The sequence below is a fragment of the Nipponia nippon genome, unplaced genomic scaffold (genome assembly GCF_047370975.1).
Source record: "Nipponia nippon isolate SJK-2023a ecotype South Korea unplaced genomic scaffold, ASM4737097v1 scaffold_17, whole genome shotgun sequence".
Taxonomy (NCBI): Eukaryota; Metazoa; Chordata; class Aves; order Pelecaniformes; family Threskiornithidae; genus Nipponia; species Nipponia nippon.
In genome coordinates this window covers 2,640,415-2,662,880 of record NW_028262333.1, presented here as the reverse complement: position 1 = coordinate 2,662,880, position 22,466 = coordinate 2,640,415, and the positions used below count along the sequence as shown (strand labels likewise).

General features: G+C 65.3%; 5 protein-coding genes across 9 annotated transcripts in view; 2 read left to right on the top strand and 3 right to left on the bottom strand.

Annotated features, from left to right (window-relative positions):
- Positions 1 to 9,605, top strand: part of NSD1 (nuclear receptor binding SET domain protein 1) — a 66,846-nt gene extending 57,241 nt beyond the window's left edge. For 2 of the 3 annotated variants that reach the window (XM_087754047.1, XM_087754048.1), the window contains one exon: positions 698 to 9,605. In XM_087754047.1, coding sequence (XP_087610173.1) covers positions 698 to 3,027 — 2,330 coding nt within the window. In that variant the 3' untranslated portion in view covers positions 3,028 to 9,605. The remainder of the gene's footprint in view (positions 1 to 697) is intronic. The other variant, XM_087754045.1, reaches the window with a different exon arrangement.
- A 92-nt stretch (positions 9,606 to 9,697) lies between these two features.
- Positions 9,698 to 12,611, bottom strand: RAB24 (RAB24, member RAS oncogene family). The gene is made up of 8 exons (XM_087754052.1): positions 12,445 to 12,611; positions 11,875 to 11,943; positions 11,680 to 11,758; positions 11,486 to 11,553; positions 11,271 to 11,370; positions 10,834 to 10,884; positions 10,665 to 10,727; positions 9,698 to 10,166 (listed from the first exon to the last, which is right to left on the bottom strand). Exons 1-8 carry the CDS (start codon positions 12,559 to 12,561, stop codon positions 10,102 to 10,104), a joined length of 612 nt encoding a protein of 203 aa, XP_087610178.1. The 5' UTR covers positions 12,562 to 12,611; the 3' UTR covers positions 9,698 to 10,101.
- Positions 12,612 to 12,683: 72 nt separating this feature from the next.
- On the top strand, positions 12,684 to 14,880 carry PRELID1 (PRELI domain containing 1). Its single transcript, XM_087754049.1, has 5 exons — positions 12,684 to 12,921; positions 13,422 to 13,647; positions 13,728 to 13,841; positions 14,105 to 14,183; positions 14,632 to 14,880. Exons 1-5 carry the CDS (start codon positions 12,830 to 12,832, stop codon positions 14,766 to 14,768), a joined length of 648 nt encoding a protein of 215 aa, XP_087610175.1. The 5' UTR covers positions 12,684 to 12,829; the 3' UTR covers positions 14,769 to 14,880.
- Positions 14,881 to 15,003: 123 nt separating this feature from the next.
- On the bottom strand, positions 15,004 to 16,505 carry MXD3 (MAX dimerization protein 3). Of its 2 annotated transcripts, XM_087754050.1 has the most exons (5): positions 16,213 to 16,505; positions 16,108 to 16,137; positions 15,890 to 16,004; positions 15,606 to 15,774; positions 15,004 to 15,529 (listed from the first exon to the last, which is right to left on the bottom strand). In XM_087754050.1, exons 1-5 carry the CDS (start codon positions 16,380 to 16,382, stop codon positions 15,429 to 15,431), a joined length of 585 nt encoding a protein of 194 aa, XP_087610176.1. In that variant the 5' UTR covers positions 16,383 to 16,505; the 3' UTR covers positions 15,004 to 15,428. The 2 variants fall into 2 exon arrangements, with proteins under 2 accessions (XP_087610176.1, XP_087610177.1); XM_087754051.1 differs by lacking the exon at positions 16,108 to 16,137.
- A 385-nt stretch (positions 16,506 to 16,890) lies between these two features.
- LOC104018997 (lateral signaling target protein 2 homolog) lies at positions 16,891 to 20,960 on the bottom strand. Of its 2 annotated transcripts, XM_087753956.1 has the most exons (13): positions 20,685 to 20,960; positions 19,932 to 20,072; positions 19,718 to 19,855; positions 19,382 to 19,584; positions 19,209 to 19,298; positions 19,015 to 19,104; positions 18,787 to 18,888; positions 18,468 to 18,716; positions 18,241 to 18,362; positions 18,041 to 18,154; positions 17,794 to 17,892; positions 17,508 to 17,623; positions 16,891 to 17,423 (listed from the first exon to the last, which is right to left on the bottom strand). In XM_087753956.1, the coding sequence occupies exons 1-13, from the start codon at positions 20,724 to 20,726 to the stop codon at positions 17,292 to 17,294; spliced, it is 1,638 nt and encodes a 545-aa protein (XP_087610082.1). In that variant the 5' UTR covers positions 20,727 to 20,960; the 3' UTR covers positions 16,891 to 17,291. The 2 variants fall into 2 exon arrangements, with proteins under 2 accessions (XP_087610082.1, XP_087610081.1); XM_087753955.1 differs by having other exon boundaries at positions 18,241 to 18,716.
- Between the last annotated feature and the right edge of the window lie 1,506 nt (positions 20,961 to 22,466).

Genomic DNA, 22,466 nt, shown 5'->3' with positions numbered 1-22,466 from the left:
AAGCGGCAATCTCTGAAGTGTAACGCTGTTGTTTTTTTTTTCCTCCGTGATAGTGTTGATAGTGATGGTGAATAGATTCAGCGTGGACACGGAGCTCCTCAGGGAGCAGCTTGGCTTTGGGTTAAGTAGTATTTTTATCATGGTCATGCACAGAGGTTAAGGAAGGTGGTCTTTGGGTGCAGAGACAATAGAAACTTACTCCCTTGCGATCACTGCACTCTCACTTCTTCTTTCTGATAAACAGGAAGGGAGGTTGTTGGCCCCGAATTAGCAAAGGCTTAGATGAACCTGATGCACCTACTTAAAGAGTCCATTGGGTGTGTTATACACAGATAGCAGTGCTGCTGGCTGTGGAAATGAGAGCCCCACCAGAGATGTGCCGGCTGGGGGTGTCTGCTCTTCTCGAGGCGCCCGTATCGGTTAGGGTCATGCTGGAGCCAGATGGGCTTTTGGTCTGACCTGGCGTGGCTTGTGTTTGTCATGATTATCCTTGCCCTCGTTGCTTCCGCGGATGCAGGTTCCTGTTAACTGCCCGTCGAGGCTGGGAGCTGGCAGAAACCGAGGAGGACATGTAGAATTGTATGGGAGTATTACAGGCGTGTTCCCCCTCTCCCTTGAACTCCCTTCGCAGCAGGCCTTGTCTCTTCCCCCTGTACCACTCCTAAGGTATGTCTTTTCTCCTGTGTCTGTGCTGCAGGAAAATGGGAGTGCCCGTGGCATCAGTGTGATATGTGTGGTAAGGAAGCAGCTTCCTTCTGCGAGATGTGCCCCAGGTCCTTCTGCAAGCAGCACCGGGAAGGCATGCTCTTCATCTCCAAGCTGGATGGACGTTTATGCTGCACGGAGCACGATCCCTGCGGGCCTAACCCTCTAGAGCCGGGAGAAATTCGTGAGTATGTGCCTCCCATAGGAGCCCTGGCTAACGGCGAGGACACCCAGCCACCGGAGCAGCCGCCTGCAGACACAGACCTGAGCGTTCAGCCTCTGGACAGCCTACCTCAGTCTGTGGCCCTCAGACTGCAGTCACCAGAAAAACCCCCCGCTACCCTAGCCCTGAGGCTGCCGCCGTCAGACAAGCCCCCCACCACCCTAGCCCTGAGGTTGCAGCCATCAAACAAGCCCCCCACCACCCTGGCCCTCAGGCTGCCTCCACCAGACAAACCGCCCGCCACCCTGGCGCTGAGACTGCCACCGTCAAATAAACCCCCCACCACCTTGTCACTGAGGCTGAAGCCATCCAACAAACCCCCCACCACCCTTTCGCTCCGCCTGCAGCCTTCGGACAAACCTCCCACCACCCTCTCACTCCGCCTGCAGCCATCGGACAGGCCCCAGGCTGCCCTGTCCCTAAGGCTGCAGTCAGAGAAGCAACCCATCATCGTAGCGCTGAGGCCTCAGCAGCCTGACAAACCTCCCACCAACGCAGTGCTGTGGCCACTGGATGAGTCCTCCAGTGATGCCTCGCAGCCTCATCTGCCGAGCAAATCTCCGGGAACTCCACAATCGTCAGACGAGTCGCTTGTTAGTGCTGGTGCCCTGCAGCTCCAGCTGTCGGACGAGCCTCCTGCCGCCCCCGGGGTTTTGGGGTTATTGGACAAGTCTCTCGTTGACAGCAGGACCCAGCAGCCTCAGCTGCTGGATGAATTCCCAACGAAATGCCTGCATCCTCAACTGTCGGACAGACTTCTCGCCGCGGCGGGGACCCTGCAGTCCCAGCCAGTGGATGAGACTCCTGCGGCCGATCAGCTTCAGCCGTTGGACAAAGCCTCTGCCCAGAGTCCGCAGCCTCAGTCTGTGGAAAAGGCTCACAGCTCTGTGGTGCCGCAGGTCCCAGCATCGGAGATGGCTCCCGGTCCTGGGGTGCTGTGGCCTCTGTCCATTGAAAAAGTCCCCGGCTCCCCGGTCTCACGGATCCTGCCCACAGAGAAGGCTCCTGGATCGGCTGTTCCACGGCCCCCACCTCCGGAGAAGGCTTCCTTCTCCGGGGCAGTGCGGGTCCCAGCCGTGGAGAAGGCTCCCAGCTCTGGGGTGCTCCGTCCCCTGCCTTCGGAGAAGGCTCCTGCCTCGGGAATGCCACGGATCCTGCCCACGGAGAAGGCTCCCAGCTTAGGAGCGCCGCGGCCCCTACTTCCAGAGAAGGCTCCTGGCTCCCGGTCACCGCACATCCTGCCCATGGAGAAGGCTGTCGGCTCGGGAGCCCTGCGGATCCCGCTCACGCAGAAGGTGCTCACCCCTGGGGTGCTGCGGCCCCTGCCTCCGGAGAAGGCTGCCGACTCCGGGGCCCTGCGGATCCTGCCTCTGGAGAAGGCTCTTGGCTCTGGGGTGGCCCGGCCTCAGCTCTTGGAGAGGCCACTCACTCTTACAGCCCCGTGGCCTCAGGCGTCGGACAAGCTGGCTGCTGCCGTGGCTCCTCGGCCTCAAGCCTTGGACAAGCCTCCGGCTGCGTCGGCTCCAAGGCTGTTGCTGTCGGAGAAGGCGCTGCGGCCCGTCGACCAGAACGCGCAGCCGAAGGAGAGAGGAGCCCCGGCCGTGGAGCTGAGTCCCCAGCAGAAAGAGAGGACCATGTTAGCTGGCGAGCAAATCTCTTGGTCTGCTGGGAAGGTGGTGACGCATGTCGGACAGGTACCTTGGCCTATGGAGAAACTACAGGTGCACGAGCAAACCCACTGGCCCACTGCAAAAGCCCTGACACCTGCAGAGCAGTCTCCCCGGACAGCAGAGAAACTACCAGAGCCGACCCTTCAGCCCAGCTGGGAAGTGGCCTCGGCCCCTGCAGAGCAAACCCCTTGGACATCAGAGAGATTGCGTGCATTTGAGCAGACCCCTCGGCCGGCCAGGGAAGCACCGGTGCCCCCGGAGCAGATGCAGTGGCTCGTCACGAACATTCAGACAATTGACCAGATTTCTTGGCTGAGTGGAAAAGCACAGACTCCTCGGGGGCAGGACCCTTTGCCTGAACAAAACACAGCGCTAGCCCGTAACCAGGATTCTGTCTGTCGTGAGTTGGCCGACTCAGAGCCAAAGTGAGGTTGGTGAATATGGGAGGCAGGTTTCAGTCTTTTAATGTTTAGGGAGGGGGAATCTTTGTTTTGTTTTTTTTATTCACTTCCCTGAGCCCAGCCCCTAACCCATGCACATCCCATCCATATTCTCTCGTGACATGAGCAAGGACATTCACTTAAGTCTGAGTGTGGCCCAGCCGAAGGCAGAGAGCATCCGTGACCTTTTCCTCTTCCTTTTACAAAGCTGAAATAAAGAGTCCACTCTGGGTAAAAAAATCTCCAATTCCATTGAAATGGTCACATTACTGATCCAGCATGTTCGAGCTCCATGTCTGATTCGCAGGCGGGTTCCCAGGTGCAGCTAGGGGCCTCGCTCTTGTTACTGTATTTAGAGGAAGCAAAGCACTCAGGCTGCCCTGGGACTGGAGACGTTTCGGGGATCAGGCGGCGAGCAGTCAGGTGTACGCCCTTGCTGGACTCTGTGGAAGCAGGGAAGGGGTTTATCTGTGGTCTGCCCAGCCCTCTGTCCCTGCAGGGTGTTGCTTTGCGAGGTTTGTCCTTACGTTCGCCGGGATGTGCTGCGTGCGTGGTTCACTGAAAGACAGGTATCGTCTCCAGCCGAGCTGGGAGAGGAGCCCGCTACACTCGCTCAGTGGAGTTTTCTCCAGCAATACACAATATCCATTCAGGCTCCTTTGTACAAAGCTGCAACTGGCCAGGCCCGAGAAACGGGGAATCGGAAGGAGGTCAGGGAAAAGAGAGATCTTGGAAGAAGCCATCTGGCGGTTTTTTCATTCTTGTGTCTTAATTCTTTAGCACAGGACACGCGGAGTGTTTCCTGCACTTGAAAACATTGCGATCTATAAAGCAGCAATAGCAGAGTAGGGCAGAGTGGGTTTCCCCAAGGTGCTGAGCACCGCCCTGGCAGGGTGGCGGTGCTCCCTTTCCAATTTCCATCCCGTCTCTTCTTGACTTCTGTCGTCACCGTGAGCCAGCAGACTGAGCAGTCTTTTCTCCCCTTTGACTCAGACGTGTTCGGGACGTGTTCGCATCACACCTGGTTCTTCCCGGCAGCGGGATGCACTGCCGAGCTGCAAGCAAAGCCTGTACCGTCCGCTACACAGCGCGGAGGCAAGGGTGCCGCGGCTGTATCGGGACCCATCTCGACACCTTCCCCTTGGGTAGCTTCTGGCTTAACTCTTCTACAACCAAAGGAGACTTGAATTAACTGGACTGTGTTGGTGTGCGTGTGTGTGTGTGCGCGTGTGTGTCCTTCCAACTGAAGAGTAGTTCTCACACTGGAACACGGTGGGCTCCAGCAGCTGGCTGGCTTTCTTTTTTCCTCTTCTGCCTTTTCCAGTTAAGGAGATGTTGAGTCTCTTTGCCTTTTCCAGTTAAGGAGATGTTGAGTACCTGGTGGTCGTCAGGCTGGTGTCCAGACTAGGCCTGCTGAAAGCCGTTTACTCGAGCGTTGAGGCAGAAGTTCGCTTGGCTGCGGCACTCGCGGGGGCAAGCGGTAGAGTCCCAGGGACCACCCTGGAGTGGCATCTTGCGACCACCGCCACCCTGGCAGGCAGGAGGAGGACGGGCGGCGCTGCCCGGGCTGGATGGGGTCGGTATCCTGCTGAGGAAGTGCTGCTGACCAGCACACTCTCCCACCCACTCTCACAACACATTACCTCTGTGGTTTGCCTGAACTCCGCCGATCCGGGTGCCGCAGCCTCGGATCTCCGTGCCCACCACCAGACCCTTGCGCAGCTGCGGTTATATCCTTCTCCTTCCAGGCAGATCCGCAGGTCCCCCCCTGGAAAAGGAGCATTCAGCTCCAGGCTGACCCTCTCCCTCCGATGTGGGAGCAGATCCTTGTTCCCACCTGGCTTGCAAGTGCCTGCTGCTCCCAGAGCAGACGGTCATGAGCTTTGCGGTTTTCTATGAAGGGAGGCAGACACTTGTACCGAGATTAATCCCAATCCGTTCTCCTTTCCTGATGTACGCACCCCAAGACAACGTCCTGCTGTAAAGGCCGGGTGTGCTGGGCACGAGGGGACATTACCAGTGCTATGGTGCATCTCTTTTCTCTAGTCCGAATCATTTCAGATCCTTTGTAGAATAGCTAGCGACTTCGAAAAGCTTTATGGCTTATGGAAACTTACTGTTTAATGTTGTTTTTTTTTCCGGGAAGACTGGCAGGTCAGTTCCTGCTTGCTGCTGAAACTGGGGAAATGCAAGCAGCTTGTGTTTCTGCGTGACTCCTCCACAAAGTGAATCAGGACAACTCCTCAGAGCCATTGAGAGAGAAGATAATCTAAGGGCATTCATTAACTTTTTTAAACAAAATAAAAAAAAAATGGTAATGAGGTTCAGTATATTAAGTATTTATCATGCGTGAGAAGGAAAATAAATCTTGAATTTACATTTATAGGCCTTCCCATGAGCTGGACTTAGTCATGTAGATTGTGTAAGTAGGGTTACCTCCACGCCAGCCGCCCAGCCAGCTACAGCTGTAACCAGAAAGGCATCTGCACTGCTCTGTCCACCTCCGCTTCGCATTGTCACGTGTTAACTAGTTACTTGTTTCCTGAAAAAATAAACTGTGAATATTTTTGGTGCAGGCTTTTTTAAATCTGTAAAATGGAGGAGTTCTCAATGAATTCTCGTAAGTGTGCAGGTTTGAAAAAATCGCTTCTATAAATCGTGTGCTCACGTAGTCAGGTGAGGTTCACGGCGGCAGCCGCCTTTCACGCAGCAGGCTCTTACCCAAAAGCTTGTTTTGAACAGTGAACGCGGATTGAACCCTTGCATGGCATTTCAAACCCACGGCCTTATTCCTTGCATCTGATCATACCCCGCCTCTCTTCTTGTCTCCCTTCATGCCTTTTCCATGAGGATCCAGGTTCCTGGCTCACTGCCTTCCAGCTACGTGCTGGAAAGTTGACTTCGGTGTAACTGGGAGGCTGCTCAGTAAAGTTGGTGTTTGGAAATGTCATTGAAGGAGGAAGGCAGCAAGCTGCTCTTCCCTCCTCGCCCTCGCCTGGGCCCGATCAGGAGGGCTTTTTCTGACATACGCGGGGCTGGCAGAGGCAGTAGCGGTGCTGTTAGGGATGGATGGCTGTGCTGGGTCACCTCAGCACGACGGGCAAGGCCTGACCGGGTGTGAAGATGGGTCCCGGCAGCCCTTCCCTGCCCAGCCTGCCTTCGTCGGCTGTGAGCATGGGCTGGGGAAGAGCTCCGGGCAACGCAACCCTCACGAAAGCAACGTGGGCTTCTTCGGCACTTGGGGTGATGCTGGCTGGTGGTGGCAGCTGGTAGCGCTGCCTTGGAGGAAGAGAGGGTGATGTCTGCACCGAAGTAGCTGGGTTCATTTTCTGCAGTTCATTGCTGCCTTCAGAGTTCAGCCAGTTTGAATCACTGGGGTTTTTTTTTAACGTAGAGGAAAGCGGCTGATAAGACATACCCCGGGCAGGCTGCTCCTGCTGCAGCTCTGCCCTGGCCTCCCTGAGCCCTTGCGCTGCGCTGGAGCTGGCCGAGGAGCTTGGCCAGCCACGCTGTGGCTTCGTGGCCAAGGCCGCAGCGCTTCTCTGCTGTGTTGGAGGGAGCCGATCACCTGGCCACCATGTCTTGGTCGGGCATAATTGCACCCAGGGTGGGAGAGAGGCAACTCCTGTGTTGATCCGCTGTCGTGGAGAGTTGTAGAAGCAGAATTAAGGGTAGTTGTTATTTCTGCTCAGAGCTGTGCCCCTTTCCTTGCCATTCCAGGGAGACCCACGGGAACTTCCCAGGCTCATGGGTCTGTTCCCGCTTGTAGGAATGGCTCCCCCTTCCCAGTTCTGAAGGGGCTGAAAGATTTGCTCCCATACAAATGCTTTCCCGACCAACGTGCTTGCTGTCAGGACAGCCTGGCCATGCTGGGAGCAGCGGGCTGGGGTCCTGCTGTGGCCTCTGTCCCACGGCAGGACCTACTTCAGTAGCAGCTTTCCGCAGCGGGCAGGAGCGTCCCCGGTTGACCTTTGGGAACAGAGGAGCTCTGGTGAGGGGTAACGGCGTGGTCAGGGACCGGGGTGGGCACCATCTGCCTGCCCAAGCCGGGGAGGAGGAGGAGGAACCGCCGCAGGGCCTGTGGGACGCGTGGGCAGGAGCGCAGCAGGCGCCGGCCACCGTCCTGCGTGGCTCGTCCCCGTCCGCGCCGGCTCGCTGGGCTGGTGCCCGCTGTCACCCAGGGCTGTGGTGAATCTAGCAGAAAAGCAACCGCTCTAAGGGAGAATCCCCTACTGCGCATCTTCAGATACTAACCAGCTCATGGTAGCTTGCTTTATTGCTGTTCTTGAGATAAAACTTTTCCTATTTAACAAAAAAAAAAAAAACCAACCTCGCAAGAACCAGATACACTTCAATGCACAAAGTATCCCGGCGGTACCGTGGGAGCATGCGTTATAATTCAGGGTTAAACCCCCCACAGGCACAGGCTTTGCTTGGAAGGTGTGGCTGGAGTTAAAATTCAGATGAGAGAGATGGTTGAGTCTAAAGGGCAGGAACATACTAAGGTGAGACCGCGCGGGTTGAGGGTGCTAGAAGAGCTTCAGCTCAGTTTCACAGAAAAAAAGAAGAAAAAGAAAGAAGAAGCAGCCCTAACCCTGATGCATCTCTTAACCTGAGCACGCCGTGGATGCCAGCGTTGCGACAGGGCAGGGGGAGTTTGTTGGAGAAACCTCAGACCTTCAACACCTTCCGTTTATTTTTAATTTCAGCCTTAACTTCTGATTTTGCTTGATGTTTGAAATAACCGTAATTGTAACCTGCTTGTAATGTGCTTTGCCCTAAATTACTGATGAGGCTTTCAGCCTTTGCCAGCCAGTGAGTGTTAAAGCAAAGTGGCAAACCTTGCAGCTACTGGGGGGGCCGGCGAGGGCTCGCGCCGTGTTTGATCGCCTGGCCTTCGCCCGCGCTAATTGATCCCCTGTGATAGCGATAATGCCGGTGGCAGCATTTGCAGCCGAGGCTGTGCCTCTTGCAGCAGCACGGCCGGGCTGATGGGTGCTCGGGGCTCCCAGGGCCTGGGAGATGGGATGCTGGAGCTTGGGGACCGCTCCGCCGCTCGCCTGGCTTCAGCGGGAGGCTCGCCTGCGGGGTGGCAGTGCCCCGGCTTAGCAGGAGGTGGGAAAAGGCAAGATTTCTGCTCCAAGTCCTCCGAAAGCGATCTAAGCCAAGTCCGGTGCAGGGAGACAGCGTGCGTGAGCTTGGGCTAGAGAAGTGACGGTGATGGACAGTCCCTACAGCACTGAATCTACCTCCTAGGGAAATCTGAGAAATGGGTGTTGCTATGTCCTATTTCAAGGTAAAGTTTTAATCAGTTTGCCCTTGGCGAAGCACTTGGGCGATTGTGGTGCTATCGTAAACCGTTCGGCAGCTTAGCACAGTAGGGCTGAACTCACGGCTCCTAGCCCGCGGGCTGGAGGTTTCTTCGCCGGCTAAATCCCATCCCCGGATAGCTGGGGCTGGGCTTCGGCACGTGCGACAGAAACGGGACGAGGCGTGACTCTGTTCCTTGGATTTATGATGGTTTCGAGACTCAAACCAGCGTGCCAGTGGGCCCCGTGGGCGTCGGGAGCGAGTGGAGCCACGTGAAGCAAGGCAGGCGTCCGCTAACTGCATGTTCTTTGTGTCCGTTTGGTACTGAGCTGGTTTCAGTTTTTGGTTTTGTTTTGTTTTGTTTTTTTTTTCCTGATGTTTCCGAGTTGTTGACTTCAAGGAACTGGGTTTTGTGTATTTTTTTAGACACTGGGAACTTGTTAAAAGGAAAAGCAGCAGCACCGGGAGGCTCAAGGTGGAGCATGGCTGGAGCTGAGGGCGGCCCCGGCCGATGCGGGTAGGAGGAGGTCAGATGTGTCGGCAGCGGCAGGCAGGGAGCAGGCAGGGAGCGGCTCTCCCTGCAATAGCCAGGAGAAGCCTTTCGGCAGCGGCACTCCCGGCCCTGCTTCACCGCGGTGCCGAGTTCACTGCCCCGCCAGCCTGCTCACCTCCGAGACACCGAACGTGTCCGATACCTGGCTTTGAACGTCCCCTGCCACCCTCGGGTGCCGTGTCCTCTTGGCTGGGGTCCTGGTTGCCGGCTGGGCTGGGGGTCCCGGGGAGGGTGGCCCTGGCTGCCCGCTCCCCCTTCCTCGCTGCCTGGGGACGGGGAGCAGGGACACGGGGGGCCACCCGTGGCAGCGGCCTGGGGTCCCCCGCAGGGTCCCATCCCGCAGGCTTGGCCGGAGGGAAAGGCGGCGGGAGTCGGGGTGCCGGGGCTGCGGGTGGGCACCGCGGGGGGGACGTGTGGATGCTCGGCCCTGGCCGGGACTCGTCTGTTGGTTCTAAGCAGGGATGCCAGAGCGGGTGAGAGAAACCTACATATTTCCAGCATGTATATTATTTTTAGAAGAGGGAGAGGGGAGAGTCTTGGACCATTGATTACTTTCATTTTGCTCCCCTTAGACTGTTGGCTGTGTATGTGAAACTTATAATGAAAAGAGGGTTGCCCTGCCCAGGTGCTCCCAGAACATGTACTGTAATTCTTTGTATATAGAAGAAAAATTACTGTAAAGTAAAGTTTAACTTTACTCTCGATGTCCTCTTGTGGTTTGTCTTGCCGAGTGGGGGGCGCGGGGGGAGCTTGGCTGTGCCCAGACGCCCGGGGCAGGGACGGGAGAGTCGCAGGCTCAGACCACAATGCGTTTTATTTACATTGTACACCTCGAGAGAAGATGCTTAAATAAATCTGCAAAGAATCGGGCAGCATCTCCGAGAGAATAAGTTAACGGCCGCTGCTGGGCCACAGCAGCGACTTGGGGGAAGCAGCTCCCCCGAAGGCCGGGTGGCGGGGAGAGGGTCCCCAGGGGTGACGGCCCCGCGGCTCCTGGCGCCGCAGGAGGGTCCCGGCACCGCACAGCAGCCCTCCGCCGCTCCGCACGCCGGGAGGAGAGCAGTCCACGGGGCCGCGCGCGCCGCTGCTGTGCTACAGACGGGCCCGTACAGCTAAAACACAGCAGGTAAAAAAAACGGAGGAGGCTGGCGTGCGCCGGCTGCCCGGCCAGCAGCAGCGGTTCCCTTTCGGCAAGAGGTTTCAGTGGTGGCAGCAGCTGTAGAAGTAGGCACCGCTCCTCTGGCCCAGGTCGACGCCTTTCTCCTCTGGAAGAGAGCAGGGGCGGCAGGCTGCCGGCACGTCCGCACCTCCACGCCACGGCGAGCCCAAAAGCCGCTGGTGCCAGGACTGGGTCCCGGCAGGTCCCTCGGGGAAGGATTTGGTGTCCCCGCGGCGAAGCGGCAGGGCTCACGGCCGCGGCACGGCGCGGGGCTGGAGGCACAGCCGGGCTGAGCACGCCCGGACAGGCCTGGTGCGGAGCTGAGAGCCGGTCCCGCAGCCAGGCAAGGCTCCTGGCTGCCCGTTTGCCAAAGGCCACCTGCAGCCCGCTCGGGGTGGATGTGCCGAGCTGAGCCTGGCCTCAGCAGGGACCGGGGAGCTGCGACGGGGCCCAAGCCCTGCAGGACGACCCCCGGCATGGAGCCGTAGTGGCCCCAGGGAGGGTGGGGGCGAGGAAGGGCCCTGCCAGACCCCGCAGCGCTCCTCCTCCGCACCCCCCGGCACGGGAGAGGGTGCTTGGGGAGGGACGGATCCTGCTCGCTCACCTGTCATCACCTGGAAGGCGGTGAAGTGGACGTAGTCCTCGGCCACCTTCTGGAACAGCTCGTCTGGGGGGAGAGCGGGCAGGTGGGTGTGGGCAGCCCCACCGCCAGGCAGAGCCCCCCTGGCCCTGCTCGGGCCGGGGCACGGCCGGCAGCGAGGGGGGCTACTCACCCACGCTCTGGCCCGTCTTGCTGGAGGTCTCGAAGAGCTCTGCCTTGATCTCTGAAACGAGGGGCCGGGTCAGCGCCTGCGGCCGCAGGATGCAACCCTGCGGGCTCGGGTTTCCCCTCCTGGAGTCACCCCTCGGGCACGGCTGCCGACAGCGGGCTGGCAGGGGCCCAGGGCAGGGCTCCGTGCTCCCGTCCCCTCGGCCCAGCTGGCCGCGTGCCTCCCCGTCTCGGGACATGCCGTGCCTGGGGAGGTCCCTGCCAGAGCCGCGGCCTCACCGCGTAGGGAGCCGCGGAGTCACCGGATCTGCTGCCGAGCCAGGGCAAGGGCAGAGCCCCTCGGCCTCCCAGGCACACGCGGATGCGGCCCACCTTGCCCCCCACCCATTCGGTGCCACAGGAGCCCGGGAAGGGCCAGCACCGCGCGGTGCCCGGCCGTACCGTCGGCATAGTCCTGCACGTCGTGGAAGTCAACCCCTCGCTTCCTCCTGTCCTCCTCCAGCAGGTCGCTCTTGGTGCCGCACAGGTAGATCCGGCAGCCCTGCGGCAGGCAGAGGGACGGGAGGGACGCGCCGGCGGGTCCCGGCACCGCCGCCGGCTCCCCTTCCCCTCCGGCGAGGCTCCGCGGCCCCCCGGCCCCCCCAGCCCGGCCGTACCTCCTCGCAGTTCTGCAGCTCGTTCACCCAGAACTTGGCTCGCTGGAAACTGCTGCTGTCAGTGAGATCTGGGGAAAAGAGGGGTCAGGGTCTGCGCCTGCCCTCGCGTGCCCGCCCCACCGGTGCCGGCACCACCAGCCCCGGGCCCTCGCAGCCGCCGGCTCCTTCCTCTTCCCGCCACGCCATGTCCTTACCGTAGCAGACGACGGCGGCCCGTGCCCCGCGGTAGTAGATGCGGCTCATGGCCTCGTAGCGCTCCGAGCCGGCCGTGTCCTGCGGGGCGACAGGGACGCGCTCAGCGGGTGGGGGGGTGCCAGGGGTCCCCGTGCCAGGGGGGTGGCGGGGGATGGCAGCGGGGGTGCTGGCACAGCCCTGGCCACCGCACTTACCCAGATGCCCAGGGTCACCGCCTGGTCGCCCACGGAGATCACCTTGGCCACGAAGGCGGCACCGATCGTCTGGAAGAAAAACGGGAGGAGCGGTGGGGACCGGCACGGGGGGGGGGGGGGTGGCACGGGGGGGTCCCGGCCCGGGGGAGGACACGGGGGGCACCTGGCCGGGGGACACAGGGGGACCGCACCCGGGGACGCAGGGGGCCCCGGCCGCGGGGGGACACGGCGGCGGAGGGAACCGGGTCGGGGATGCAGGGTCACCGGCCCGGGGGATACGGGGGGATCCTGCCCGGGGATGTGGGGGGCACCTGGCCAGGGGACACGGCGGCGGGGGGAACGGGCCCGGGGATGCGGGGGGTACTGGCCCGGGGCCCACGGGGAAACCCACCGGGGGGACGTGGGAGGCACCGGCCCGGGGGGGGGCAGCAGCCCGGGGATGGCAGCGAGGCGGGGGGGGGGGGGCCGGAACGGACACGAAGCGACCACCCCGGGGACACGGAGGAACCCCCCGGGGAGGCGCGGGGCCCGCCCTCTGCCCGGTGCCCGGTGCCCGGTGCGGTCACTCACGTTCTGGTAGGGCCCGGGGCGGAAGCGGCGGTGGGCGCAGCGCTCCACCAGGCTGCTCTTCCCCACGCCCTCCTGCCCCAGCAGCACCACCTTGGCGTCCACCCGCCGCCCGCTCATCCTCCTCCTCCTCCTCCTCCTCCTCCCGCCGCCGCCGCCGCCGCGGGGCGGGGCCGCAACCGGGCGGGGCGGGAGCGGCGCGGCGGACGGGGAGGCGTGGCCAGGGGCGGAAGTGCGTAAGGGGCGGGGCGGAAGTGCGCGGCGAAGGAGAAGCTGAGGAGGCAGCAGCGGTGGCGGGGGGGAGGCCGCATGGCGGCCGCCCAGCAGGCGCGGGCCGGAGCGGTGGTGGCGGCGGCGGCGTTGCGGGCCTGAGCGGCGGCGGCCCCCCATGGGGAAGTACTGCGCCAGCCTGGGCGTCCTCAAGGGGCCCTGGGACCAGGTCTTCGCCGCTTTCTGGCAGCGCTACCCCAACCCCTACAGGTGCGCCGCGGCCGGCCGGGCCTGCACCCCCCCCGCGCCCCCCCCCCGCCTCAGGGCCCTCCCCGGTCCCTGCCGCGGCCCCTCTGCCCCCTCCCAGGGTCCCTCGGGGTCCGCGTCCTCCGCCCCGGTTCCCCGCGGGATGGTGCCCCCCCCCCCCCCCCCCCCATTCCCCGGGGGTCCCACAGGGGCAGGGCCTCTCCTCGCCCTTCCCGGGCCCTGCCGCGGCCCCTCTGTCCCCTCCCACGGTCCCTCGGGGTCCGTGTCCTCCACCCCGGTCCCCCATGGGTTGGTGCCCCCCCCCAGCCCACTCCCCGGGGGTTCCACGGGGGCAGGGCCCTCTCCTTGCTCCCCACCAGCGCTTCCGGGGGGGCACCTGGTTCTTCCTTAACACCTCGGCCCTCTTCCCCCCACCATCGCAGCGCCTGGTGGTTCCCAGCCCGCCGGGGAGGCGTTGGCCAGGAGCAGGGTTTGATGTTTTCTTACACCCCTCTCCATTTCAGCAAACATGTCCTGACCGAAGACATTGTGCACCGGGAGGTGACGGCGGACCACAAGCTGCTCTCCCGGCGGCTCCTGACCAAGACCAACCGTATGCCCCGCTGGGCGGAGCGCTTCTTCCCAGCCAATGTCGCCCACTCTGTCTACATCCTGGAGGACTCTATCGTGGACCCCAAGAACCGAACCATGACCACGTTCACCTGGAACATCAACCACGCGCGTCTCATGGTAGGTGCCCGCGGGCGAGCGCGCGGCCGTGCGGCAGGCACCGCCAGGCAGTGCCCACGGCCGGGTTGTGCCTCGTGCAGGTGGTGGAGGAGCGCTGCGTGTACCAGGTGAACCCGGAGAACAGCAACTGGACCGAGGTCAAGCGGGAAGCCTGGGTCTCTTCCAGCCTGTTTGGCGTCTCGCGAGCCGTCCAGGTGAGCGCTGCCAACTGCTCGAGCGGCACTGCGTACCCCCTCTTTGGGCAGGCCTTAAAGCTGCTGCTCCCCACTGCTCTACCCCTTCCTTGTGCTGGGTTTTTCCACCTTTTCCCCTCGTTCTCCCCATCCTCTTGAGCTCTTGGGGCACTCAGAACCATTGCTGCTGGTGGGCATGAGCCCACCAGATGCTTGGGACTGGTCAAGCTGGGACAAAGCCCCAGGGAGCTGGGCTGGTGCCTTCACCGACTCTTCCCTTGCAGGAATTTGGTCTGGCCAGGTTCAAAAGCAACGTGACCAAGAGCACTAAGGGATTTGAATATGTGCTAGCAAGAATGCAAGGTGAGCACCCAAAGGCAGGCCGGGGCTGACCGGGATGGGTCTCTTGGCGTTACAGGTCACACTGGGAACGCTGCAGTCCACGGGCAGGTCGTGGCTTGAATTAATCTGACTGTGAAATCCTCGTCCCTTGCCTTTGCCCCCGTGTCTTGGCACGGCCGGCTCTTCCAGAGTGGTGCAGCCGGGCAGCACTTTCAGGGCCGGGCAGGGGTGGAGTCAGGCAGGAACGGGACGTAACATGGCAGCCGTCACGTGCCTGCAGTTCCCCTTCACGACGTGCCCTGATGCACGTGGGTCAGGATTGCTGGGCGCGGCTTTCCCCTGCGTGGGAAAATGGCCTCCGTCCCGAGGTGACGGGGCTGGGGCTGGTTTAGCTTGCATCAGCCGGCACTCCTGTCCCGGGGCAGGGCGGGGGCCCGCCGGGGCTGGGTTAACAGCTTCCCTGTTACAGGAGAAGCTCCATCCAAAACACTGGTGGAGACGGCCAAGGAAGCGACCGAGAAGGCCAAGGAGACAGCTCTGGCTGCTACGGAGAAAGCCAAGGACTTGGCGAGCAAGGCAGCCACCAAGAAGAAGCAGTACGTGTGAGGGGCCGGGCACAGGCGGGCGCCGGCTGCACCAGAACAGATAGGAGTCTCCTTAGATTTTATATTTTTAAACAAACTGTACAAGTCTGACAATCAGCTGCTGTTAGACCCTTTCTGAGATGTAATTATCATTAAACAAGCGACTCCCACCTCTGATTTGGCCGGGGCTGGCCTGGCTAGAGCAGAGCCCGGCGCTGCTGGGGGGCCTGGGCTCGCAGGCAAGACGCAGGCAGGGGTTTCACCAAGTGCCTTTACTAGGACAGTATGTACAAGAGAGGGGGGCGGCTGCAGGAGCGTGAAGGCAGGCTGCTTAATGCGCTCGTTTCCCCTTCCCAACTCTCCAGGGGCGGCAGAGCCCTCCTGGAGCTGTGTCTGATGGGGCTGGCGCTGCCCCGCAGCCCCCAGCCTGCCCGGGGGCGCAGGGGGGCAGGCGGGAGGGCGTCCCCATGACAGCCGGGCCCTCTTCCAGCGCGTTGCGGCATGCAGCGGATGCCACGGTGTCGCGCCAGCGCCGTCACTGGTGCCGCTTGGCAGCAGCGGGGCCAAGCCAGGCTTTTGCCCCCACCCGGGCGGCCCCAGCGAGGCTGGCGGAGGCTGCGCTTCCAGCAGCAGCAGGCAGGGAGCAGGCAGGCAGGCGGTGCAGGGAAGGCAGCGGGTGCCATCAGGACGTGGGGCCGCAGTAGCTGTGGTCCCTCCCAGTGCCGAAGGCGGGCAGCAGGTCCCCGCCGAACACCGTGCCATCCACCTCTATCTCTGCGTCCTCTGGGCACCGAGGGGGAAGCCGGGTCAAGCCCCAGCGGCCTCCCCATCCCTTCCCACCCTCCTCATCCTCACTCACCTCCCTCGGAGGCCTCAGAGAGCTGGGATGAATCCAAGCTGTCAGCCCGCGCCCGTTCCCCGCCACCGGCGGGCGAGAGCAACCGTTCCAACCGCTGGCGTAGACTCCGCTGCCGGTTACGCAGCCGATCCTTGGCTCTCCGTGCTCTCAGCTCTTGCTCCTCCAGCCTCTGCGGGCGATCCGGTGAACCGTGAGCTGGGCGACCCTGGCACCGATCGGGGCCCTCCGGCCGGGGCCCCGGCCGGAGGGCCCCGATCGGTGCCAGGGTCGCCCCCCCCCGTTACCTGAATATGAAGCCGGGCGTGGTGGAGGAGGCTCAGCGTGGTGGAACGGACTGGCCCAGCGCCTACCGGTACCTGCTGCTTCAACCGCTCCAGGCAGCACCGGAGCTGGGCTCTCCTGCCACCGGGCACGGGGAGGGGGGGACAACACGGCGGTCAGCCCCCCGGTAGACACCGGCACGGCCACCCCCTTTGCCCCGCCGAACTCCCCCCACCGGTACCTGTGCTTCTCCAGCGCGTTGTGCACCGACCTACGGGAGAGCCACCGGTGATCAGCACCGCTGCTACCGGTCGCCGGGACCCCCCACCCCACCCCTGCCGCTCACCTGACGCTGCCCGCGGCCCGGCGGGACCGTGAGGGGCAAAGCGAGGCGTAGCCGTGTTCGGCTTCCGCCAGGCCCGGGGGGTACCGGCAACCGGTCGCCCCCGTCTCCCGCCGCTCCAGGAACTCGGCCGCCTGCAGCAGCACCTGGATGCTGCTGACCGCCGCGTCCATGGCGGCGGGCGGGCGCGGCGGAGGGCGAGGCGGCCGCTCATTGGTTGGTGGGAGCCCGGCGGCGCTGACGTCAGCGCGGCGGGAAAACAAATTCGGGCGGGAAAGCGCGTGCTTCAAATTTGAATCGGCGGGAGGGGCGGGACACGCCCCCGCCGCGCTAAGCCACGCCCCCACTGAGCTCGGCCACGCCCCCGCCGCCGCGGGGGTGCGCCCGTACCGGTGCGTGCGTGCGTGCGCGGTCACGCGTGGGGCGCGCGGAACACACGTGGGCGCCCACGTGAATCACGCGGGGAGCCCGGAGCTGACACACGGACTCTGTGTGTGTGTCTGTGTGTGTGTGTGTGTGTGTGTGTGTGTGCGTGTGTGTGTGCGCGCCCGCGCGCCCCCACCGCCATCCGCCCCGCTCGGGGGGCACCCACTGCCCCCCGCCTCCCCCAGCACCCACGCATGTCCCGCCCCCCCCCTCCCCGGGAACCGCCGCGTCCCAGCGCCACGGGGCCCAGCCGGGCGGGGTTTACTCTTTATTAAAATCCACGGAGGCAGCGCCGGGGCCCCACGGGCGAGGGCTCTTTGCACCCTCCCGGGCTGGGCCCCGCCGGGGGGAGACTCTGCCCCGGGCCCGGCCGCAGCCAAAGTTCACCTGAAAAAAACCAAAACCAAGCCAACAAACCACACCACCGAGCGCGTTTCCAGCCCGGCGGCGGCTCACCGGGAGCGGGGCGCGGCCGCGGCACGCCGGGTGAAGCGGTCCTGCGCCCACCGCCGCGCGCGGGGGTCCTGCCGCCATCCCCGGCCAGCCCCGAGGGGAGCCGTGGGGCCGCGGTGCCGCCCAGCAGCCCCGGAGCGACCATTTCCCCCCCGCCCCCCCCCAGGTCCGTGGCGGATGCGGATCTGGCACACGGGGGTCCCTCACCGGCTGCGGGCGCGCCGGGGCGCGGGCGAGAGGTGGGCGACGTAGCAGTGCGTGCAGACCCGCACGGGTTTCGGCTGGCCGTAGTGCGGCAGCGCCGCGGCGTGCGGCGAGCAGCGGGCGCAGAAGATCTGCCGGGAGAGAGGGCCGGAGCGGGGCTGAGCGGAGCCGGGTCCCCGGGGGACCCCGCGCGCCCCAGCCCGGCCCCCTCCTACCTTCCCGCAGCTGCGGCAGTGGTGCCTGCGGCGCAGCAGGGTGAAGGGCGAGCGGCAGGCAGAGCACTGGCTGCACGTGCTGTCCGGCACCCACTCGGGCAGGCGGCGGGTGCCCGCTGGCCAAAAACACATCGGTAAAAGCCACCGGGCTCCCCCCGCCCCGTCCCCCATCGCCGCCCTGGCCCCGGGAATGTCCCCAGCCCCTCGGTGGGGCTGGAGCACAGGGGACATTCCCCAACCCTGCTCCGGTGCCGTGGCACGCCGGGCAACCTGGGCAGCCCCTTACCGGCCCTCCGGAGCCCGGCAGCCTCAGTGGGGCTGGAGCACAGGGGACAGTCGGCCAGACGAGGGGCATCCGCCGCGCACGGGTCACCCTCCTCTTCCTCTGCGGGGACAAGGGCCGTGGCGCTCCAGCCAAACCGGGGCTGGGCACTGCGGCCGCGCCGTCCCCGCGCCGGGTGCCGTGGCCCCGTCTGGCGGGCGATGGGCCGGGCAGAGGGGAGCCGTGCCCCCCGTCCCCAGGGGTTACTCACGGCTGGCACCCGGCTCCTCCGAGGGCTCCGCCTGCGAGGCGACGATCTTGAAGACCGTTTTCAAGATGCTCCGCAGGTCGCTGGCAAAGTTGGTCTGGAGCTGATCGGCCACCCCTGCGCCCGGAGGGACGGGGAGGGGGTCAGGGTGCTGCCGGGGGGCCCGGGGACGGCGTGGGAGGGTGGCGAGGGGGGTCACTCACCCGAAACGCAGACAAAGAGGGTGTGCAGCATGTCCTTGGTGCTGCTGTAGCGGGAGCGCAGCTCGGAGCAGCGGGCAGCTGGGGTGGCATCGAGCCCCAGGCTGCTCCCGGGGGGCTGGGGGCTGCAGAGGGAGGAGGTGACGCTTACCCCAGGGGTGGCACAAAACGTCCCCGTCCCAGCGGGCAGGGACCTGCCAGCCCAGCCCCGCTCCCTCCCTGCCACGCACCCCCACGGCCGGTCGGCACCCACGTCGTCCACCGCGCCGGGGGGTCCCAGCCACGCCACGCAGGCGGGGAGCGGCGGGGTGGCACGGGGGACCTCCAGGAGAGCCCAGGGAGCAGGGGGGTCTGCTCTGGGCACGGCCGCCCCCCAAGCTGGGGGGGTGGCCGGACCGCAGGGATCCTCCGATTCGGCTCTACACAGGCTCCTCTCCAGCAGGCAGAGCTCCTCCTCCGACAGCACCCGCAGCAGGTCCCTGCGGCGAGGGGACGGCGTCAGCCCCGCGTCACGGCCCCCCCGCTGCCCCATCGCCCCCCGCCGCGTACCTGATCTTCTTCAGGAGGTTGTAGAAGGGGCTGAAGACCCGGGACATCTGCTCAGGGCTCCGCTCCAGGCTGAGGGGACCCTCGGGGTAGATGAGGAGGCCGCTGCGAGGGGACAGAGCCCGGCTCGTGTGGGGGGACCCCAACTCCTCGAGGGGGGAAGGGGTTGGTACAGGGTGGGGAGCACCCAGCCGCCCCTGGGCACCCCCTTCTCCAGGGGGCTGCACCCACCTGATAATGGCCAGGCGAGGGATGGTGAACATCAGCAGCGGTTCATAGCCATCGATCATCTCCTGGGTCAGGTAGCCCAGGCACAGGGCTCTGGGGGGGGGACACCCTTACGGCGGGGCCGAGCCCCGGGACGCTGCCCCATCCCCGGGGCCGGGGTCCCCGCTGCCCCCCCGCCTGGCGCACAGTGCCCTCACCTCTCCACTGTCTCGCAGAAGAGCACGATGATCTCCTGCTGCCTGTAAATCTCCTCGGGAGACTTCACCACCACCAGCGAGGACACGTAGCTGGGGACCCGGAGGGGACCGTGAGGCTCCTCCGGCCCCGGCGCAGCCCCCCCCCACCCCAGCACCCCAACCCCGGCCCCCACCTCAACTCGAACTCTGCAAAGAGCCGGTCGAACTGGACGAGCACAGCCCGGACGGGCTCCGGGTAGGAGCCGGGCTGGCTCAGGCTCTGCTCCCGCAGCACCGTCCGCACCAGCTCCAGGCTGCACAGCAGGTTCCTGGCCTGGGGCCGCAGCTGCGCCCCGTCCGCCTCCTCCACATCCAGGAAGGTCCCGGCCAGGAGACACTGCCAGGACCAGGGTGGCCATCAGGAGCCAGCGCCTGGGGCGGCACAGCCCCTACCCCCGGGGCCAACCCGCGGCAGGGTGCGCCGTCCTGGCTGGCACCCATCGTCCCCGAGCCGGCATCCCCGGGCTCACCTCGGCGGCAAACAGCATATGGTTCCCCAGGTTGTCCACCAAGAGTTCCTCGGGGAATTTCACCAGGTAATCGCGGCTGTGCCGCTGCGTGGGGATGCATTCCTCCATGATCCGCTCCAGGATGGCCAGCAGGTGAGCCTGGGGAGGACAGGGACGTCACCCAGGGCCACCCGGGGGGACCGGGGTCCCACCGGGGCCCGGGCTGTCCCCGTACCTGGCTGAGGTGGAGCTGGTTGAGGAGCACCAGGTACTGCTGCGGGTCCAGCTCGGCATCCAGCCCGTTGATCTCGGCCACCACCCGCGTCACCCGCTCGTCGGCGAAGAAGAACTGGGAGAGCAGGCGAGGGTCGGAGCGCTGCGGGGAGAGCAGAGGAGCGATGGCGGGAGCACCCCGTGGGCCAGGGGGACCCCAAATCTCCCCTGCCCACAGCCGGTCCCCGGGGGGCAGCCCCGGGTCCGTGAACACCCCCTCGGGCAGGTCCGTGGGACCCTCACGGCGGCTCCGGTTGGGCCGAGCTGTGCCGGGTGCCGGCGGGCCCCGGCCGAGCCCTCCCGGGGAGCGCCGCCGTCCCCACCCACCCGTGCCTCAGTTTCCCCAGGGGCAGAGCAGGATGAACAAGCTCGGCCGCATCCCGGCAGCGTGGGCACGGATCCGTGCGAGGCTGTAAACACCGGCGGAGGGGAGAGGGCCGGGGGGAGCCCCGGGGGGAGCGGGCAGCCCCGAGGGCCGCTCCTCACCCCAGGCCCCCGCGGGACCGGAGGGATGGAGGGGCCCGGGGGGGGACGACACCTCTGCCCGGTCCTGCCCGCACCCCCGCCGCACCTCCAGCCCCGGGGCCCGGCACCGCTTCCTCCTCCCGCTCCGCCGCGCCCCCCCCCCCCCCCGCGCCCGGTACCGGCGGAGACCCCCCCCCCCGGGCGGCCCCGACGGGGGGGGTTGGCCCCGGTGGGACCCCCCGGCTCTCACCTTGGGCCGGCGCAGCCAGCGGCGGAGGGCGGCGGGCAGCATGGCGCGTCCCGCAGCTCTGCCGCCGCCCGGCTCCCCGCGCCCGCCGCTCGCCGACGGGGCGGGCCGGTACCGGGCACCGCCCGGGGGCGGACCGGAGCGGTGTCCGCCCAGTCCCGGCACCGGCACGACCCGGAGGACCGGTCACCCCCCGCACCGCCCCGCACCGCGGCGGGACCCGGGGTTTTCCCGCTGGCGGGAGGCGGCAGGCGGCCGCCGCTCGACGGACCGGTTGCCCGTGGCGGGGCGGGCGAGGGCGGGGCCCCGGGGGGCGGGCAGGGCTCCCCCGCCGGCTGCCCCCGTTCCCCCCTCCCAGTGCCGCGCCCCGGTCTCGGTTCCTGGCTCCGACTCCCGACTGCAACCCCCAAGCTCCCGGTTCTCCCCTCCCGGTTCCCCGGCTCTTCCCTCCCGGTTGCCCTCTCCCCGCAGCCCCCGAGACCCGACCTCCCGGGGTCAGGGACACCCCCGGGATCCGGCCCCGCAGCCCCGAGCACCCCCGGGCTGGTTGGGGGGCACCGGGGGGGAGGCACCCCCCTGCTCTCTGCTGCAGGCGTGGGGTGCAGAGCGGGGTGCCGCAGCGGGATGGGGGGCAAAGCAGCCCCTCGGTGGGAGCAGCAGGGGCCGAGTGGCCAAGGAGGGGGTCCCGGGGGGTGCTCGGGGCGCTGGGCACAGCAAACCGCCCTGGCCGTGCCGGAGGAGGCGACTGCTGCTGCGCGGCGCCAGGCCTGGCACCGCTGGCCACAGGATGTGGGTGCCGATAATTCAGGTGGCTGAAAGCCTAATGGGGTGGATTCACGGGGAAAAAATCCACCGAGGACAATTAAATAAACACGGCAGCACCACCTCGGCTTGAGGAAGTCCCTGAGTCACGGTGGCCCCGTGGCACCCAGGCTGAACCGGCCGGGTGTGGGTGCAGGGCTGGCCCCGGCGCTGCGGCTCCACGTGTCCCCATGGGCCCCAGCTCTGGTTTTGGCTGGGCAGCGTGTCCTGCCTCCCGTGGGTGACATCCCGTGGGTCCCACAGCTGCGGGCAGCGCTGCCATGGCGTTTTTGGGGGCACGGTGGGCTTTCCTTGGTGGCCAAGTGCTCCACACATCCCTGTGTCACCAGCACCGTGCTCTGCCCCACTGCAGGAGGGCGGCTGCGGTGGCACGAGGTGTCGTACGGAGCGAGGCCCAGCCACGATGCGGGGTTTTGGGGTGATGCGTGGCACCGAGGCTGGCAGGGAAGTGAGGGGCTGAGCTGGCTCTTTTGGGGGGGCACCGGGACTGTACAGAGGGGCAGCGGACCCCCGCAGGCAGCCTGGGATCAGGCAGCAGTGGGAAGGCTGGGGCGGTGGGCACCACACTGCATGGGGGGAGTGGGGGAGCCCCGCACTGGGACCGGGGCACGGGGTGCAGCGTGCAGGGCCTGCCCTGCCTGGACGGGGTCACGCTGCTCCGAGGATGCCGTGGTGCTGAGCATAGCTGGGATGCACCCAGGGTACCAGGAAAGCCACCACGACACGGGGATGGGGTGCAGAGGGGCTGGAAACCCACAGACGCGCCATGGGGTCTCCCACCAGCGGGAAGGCTGGGGCGGTGGGCTGTGAATCCGCACTGCACCAGGGGTACCCGTGTGCCAGGATTGGGGTGCGGGGGAGCTGCGACCCACGTGTGGGTGCACGGCTGCGTGGCTGGGGTCATGCTGTGTTGAGGGTGCCGTGGTGCTGAGCACGATGCTGCACAGCTGGGATGCACCCAGG

Excerpts from the sequence above, each read along its gene's own strand:
- LOC104018997 (XM_087753955.1), bottom strand. The coding sequence starts at position 20,726 with ATGCTGCCCGCCGCCCTCCGCCGCTGGCTGCGCCGGCCCAAG. Across the intron at positions 19,585-19,717 it reads ATATGCTGTTTGCCGCCGAG|TGTCTCCTGGCCGGGACCTT; the intron begins GTGAGCCCGGGG and ends TGGTCCTGGCAG. Across the intron at positions 17,893-18,040 it reads GGAGGAGCCGGGTGCCAGCC|AGGAAGAGGAGGGTGACCCG; the intron begins GTGAGTAACCCC and ends TTGTCCCCGCAG.
- PRELID1 (XM_087754049.1), top strand. The coding sequence starts at position 12,830 with ATGGGGAAGTACTGCGCCAGCCTGGGCGTCCTCAAGGGGCCCTGGGAC. Across the intron at positions 12,922-13,421 it reads CGCTACCCCAACCCCTACAG|CAAACATGTCCTGACCGAAG; the intron begins GTGCGCCGCGGC and ends TCTCCATTTCAG. Across the intron at positions 14,184-14,631 it reads TGTGCTAGCAAGAATGCAAG|GAGAAGCTCCATCCAAAACA; the intron begins GTGAGCACCCAA and ends TCCCTGTTACAG.
- RAB24 (XM_087754052.1), bottom strand. The coding sequence starts at position 12,561 with ATGAGCGGGCGGCGGGTGGACGCCAAGGTGGTGCTGCTGGGGCAGGAG. Across the intron at positions 11,371-11,485 it reads AGCTGCAGAACTGCGAGGAG|GGCTGCCGGATCTACCTGTG; the intron begins GTACGGCCGGGC and ends TGCCTGCCGCAG. Across the intron at positions 10,728-10,833 it reads CAAGACGGGCCAGAGCGTGG|ACGAGCTGTTCCAGAAGGTG; the intron begins GTGAGTAGCCCC and ends CTCTCCCCCCAG.
- MXD3 (XM_087754050.1), bottom strand. The coding sequence starts at position 16,382 with ATGGACGCGGCGGTCAGCAGCATCCAGGTGCTGCTGCAGGCGGCCGAG. Across the intron at positions 16,138-16,212 it reads CGGGCCGCGGGCAGCGTCAG|GTCGGTGCACAACGCGCTGG; the intron begins GTGAGCGGCAGG and ends GCTCTCCCGTAG. Across the intron at positions 15,775-15,889 it reads ACGCCCGGCTTCATATTCAG|AGGCTGGAGGAGCAAGAGCT; the intron begins GTAACGGGGGGG and ends GATCGCCCGCAG.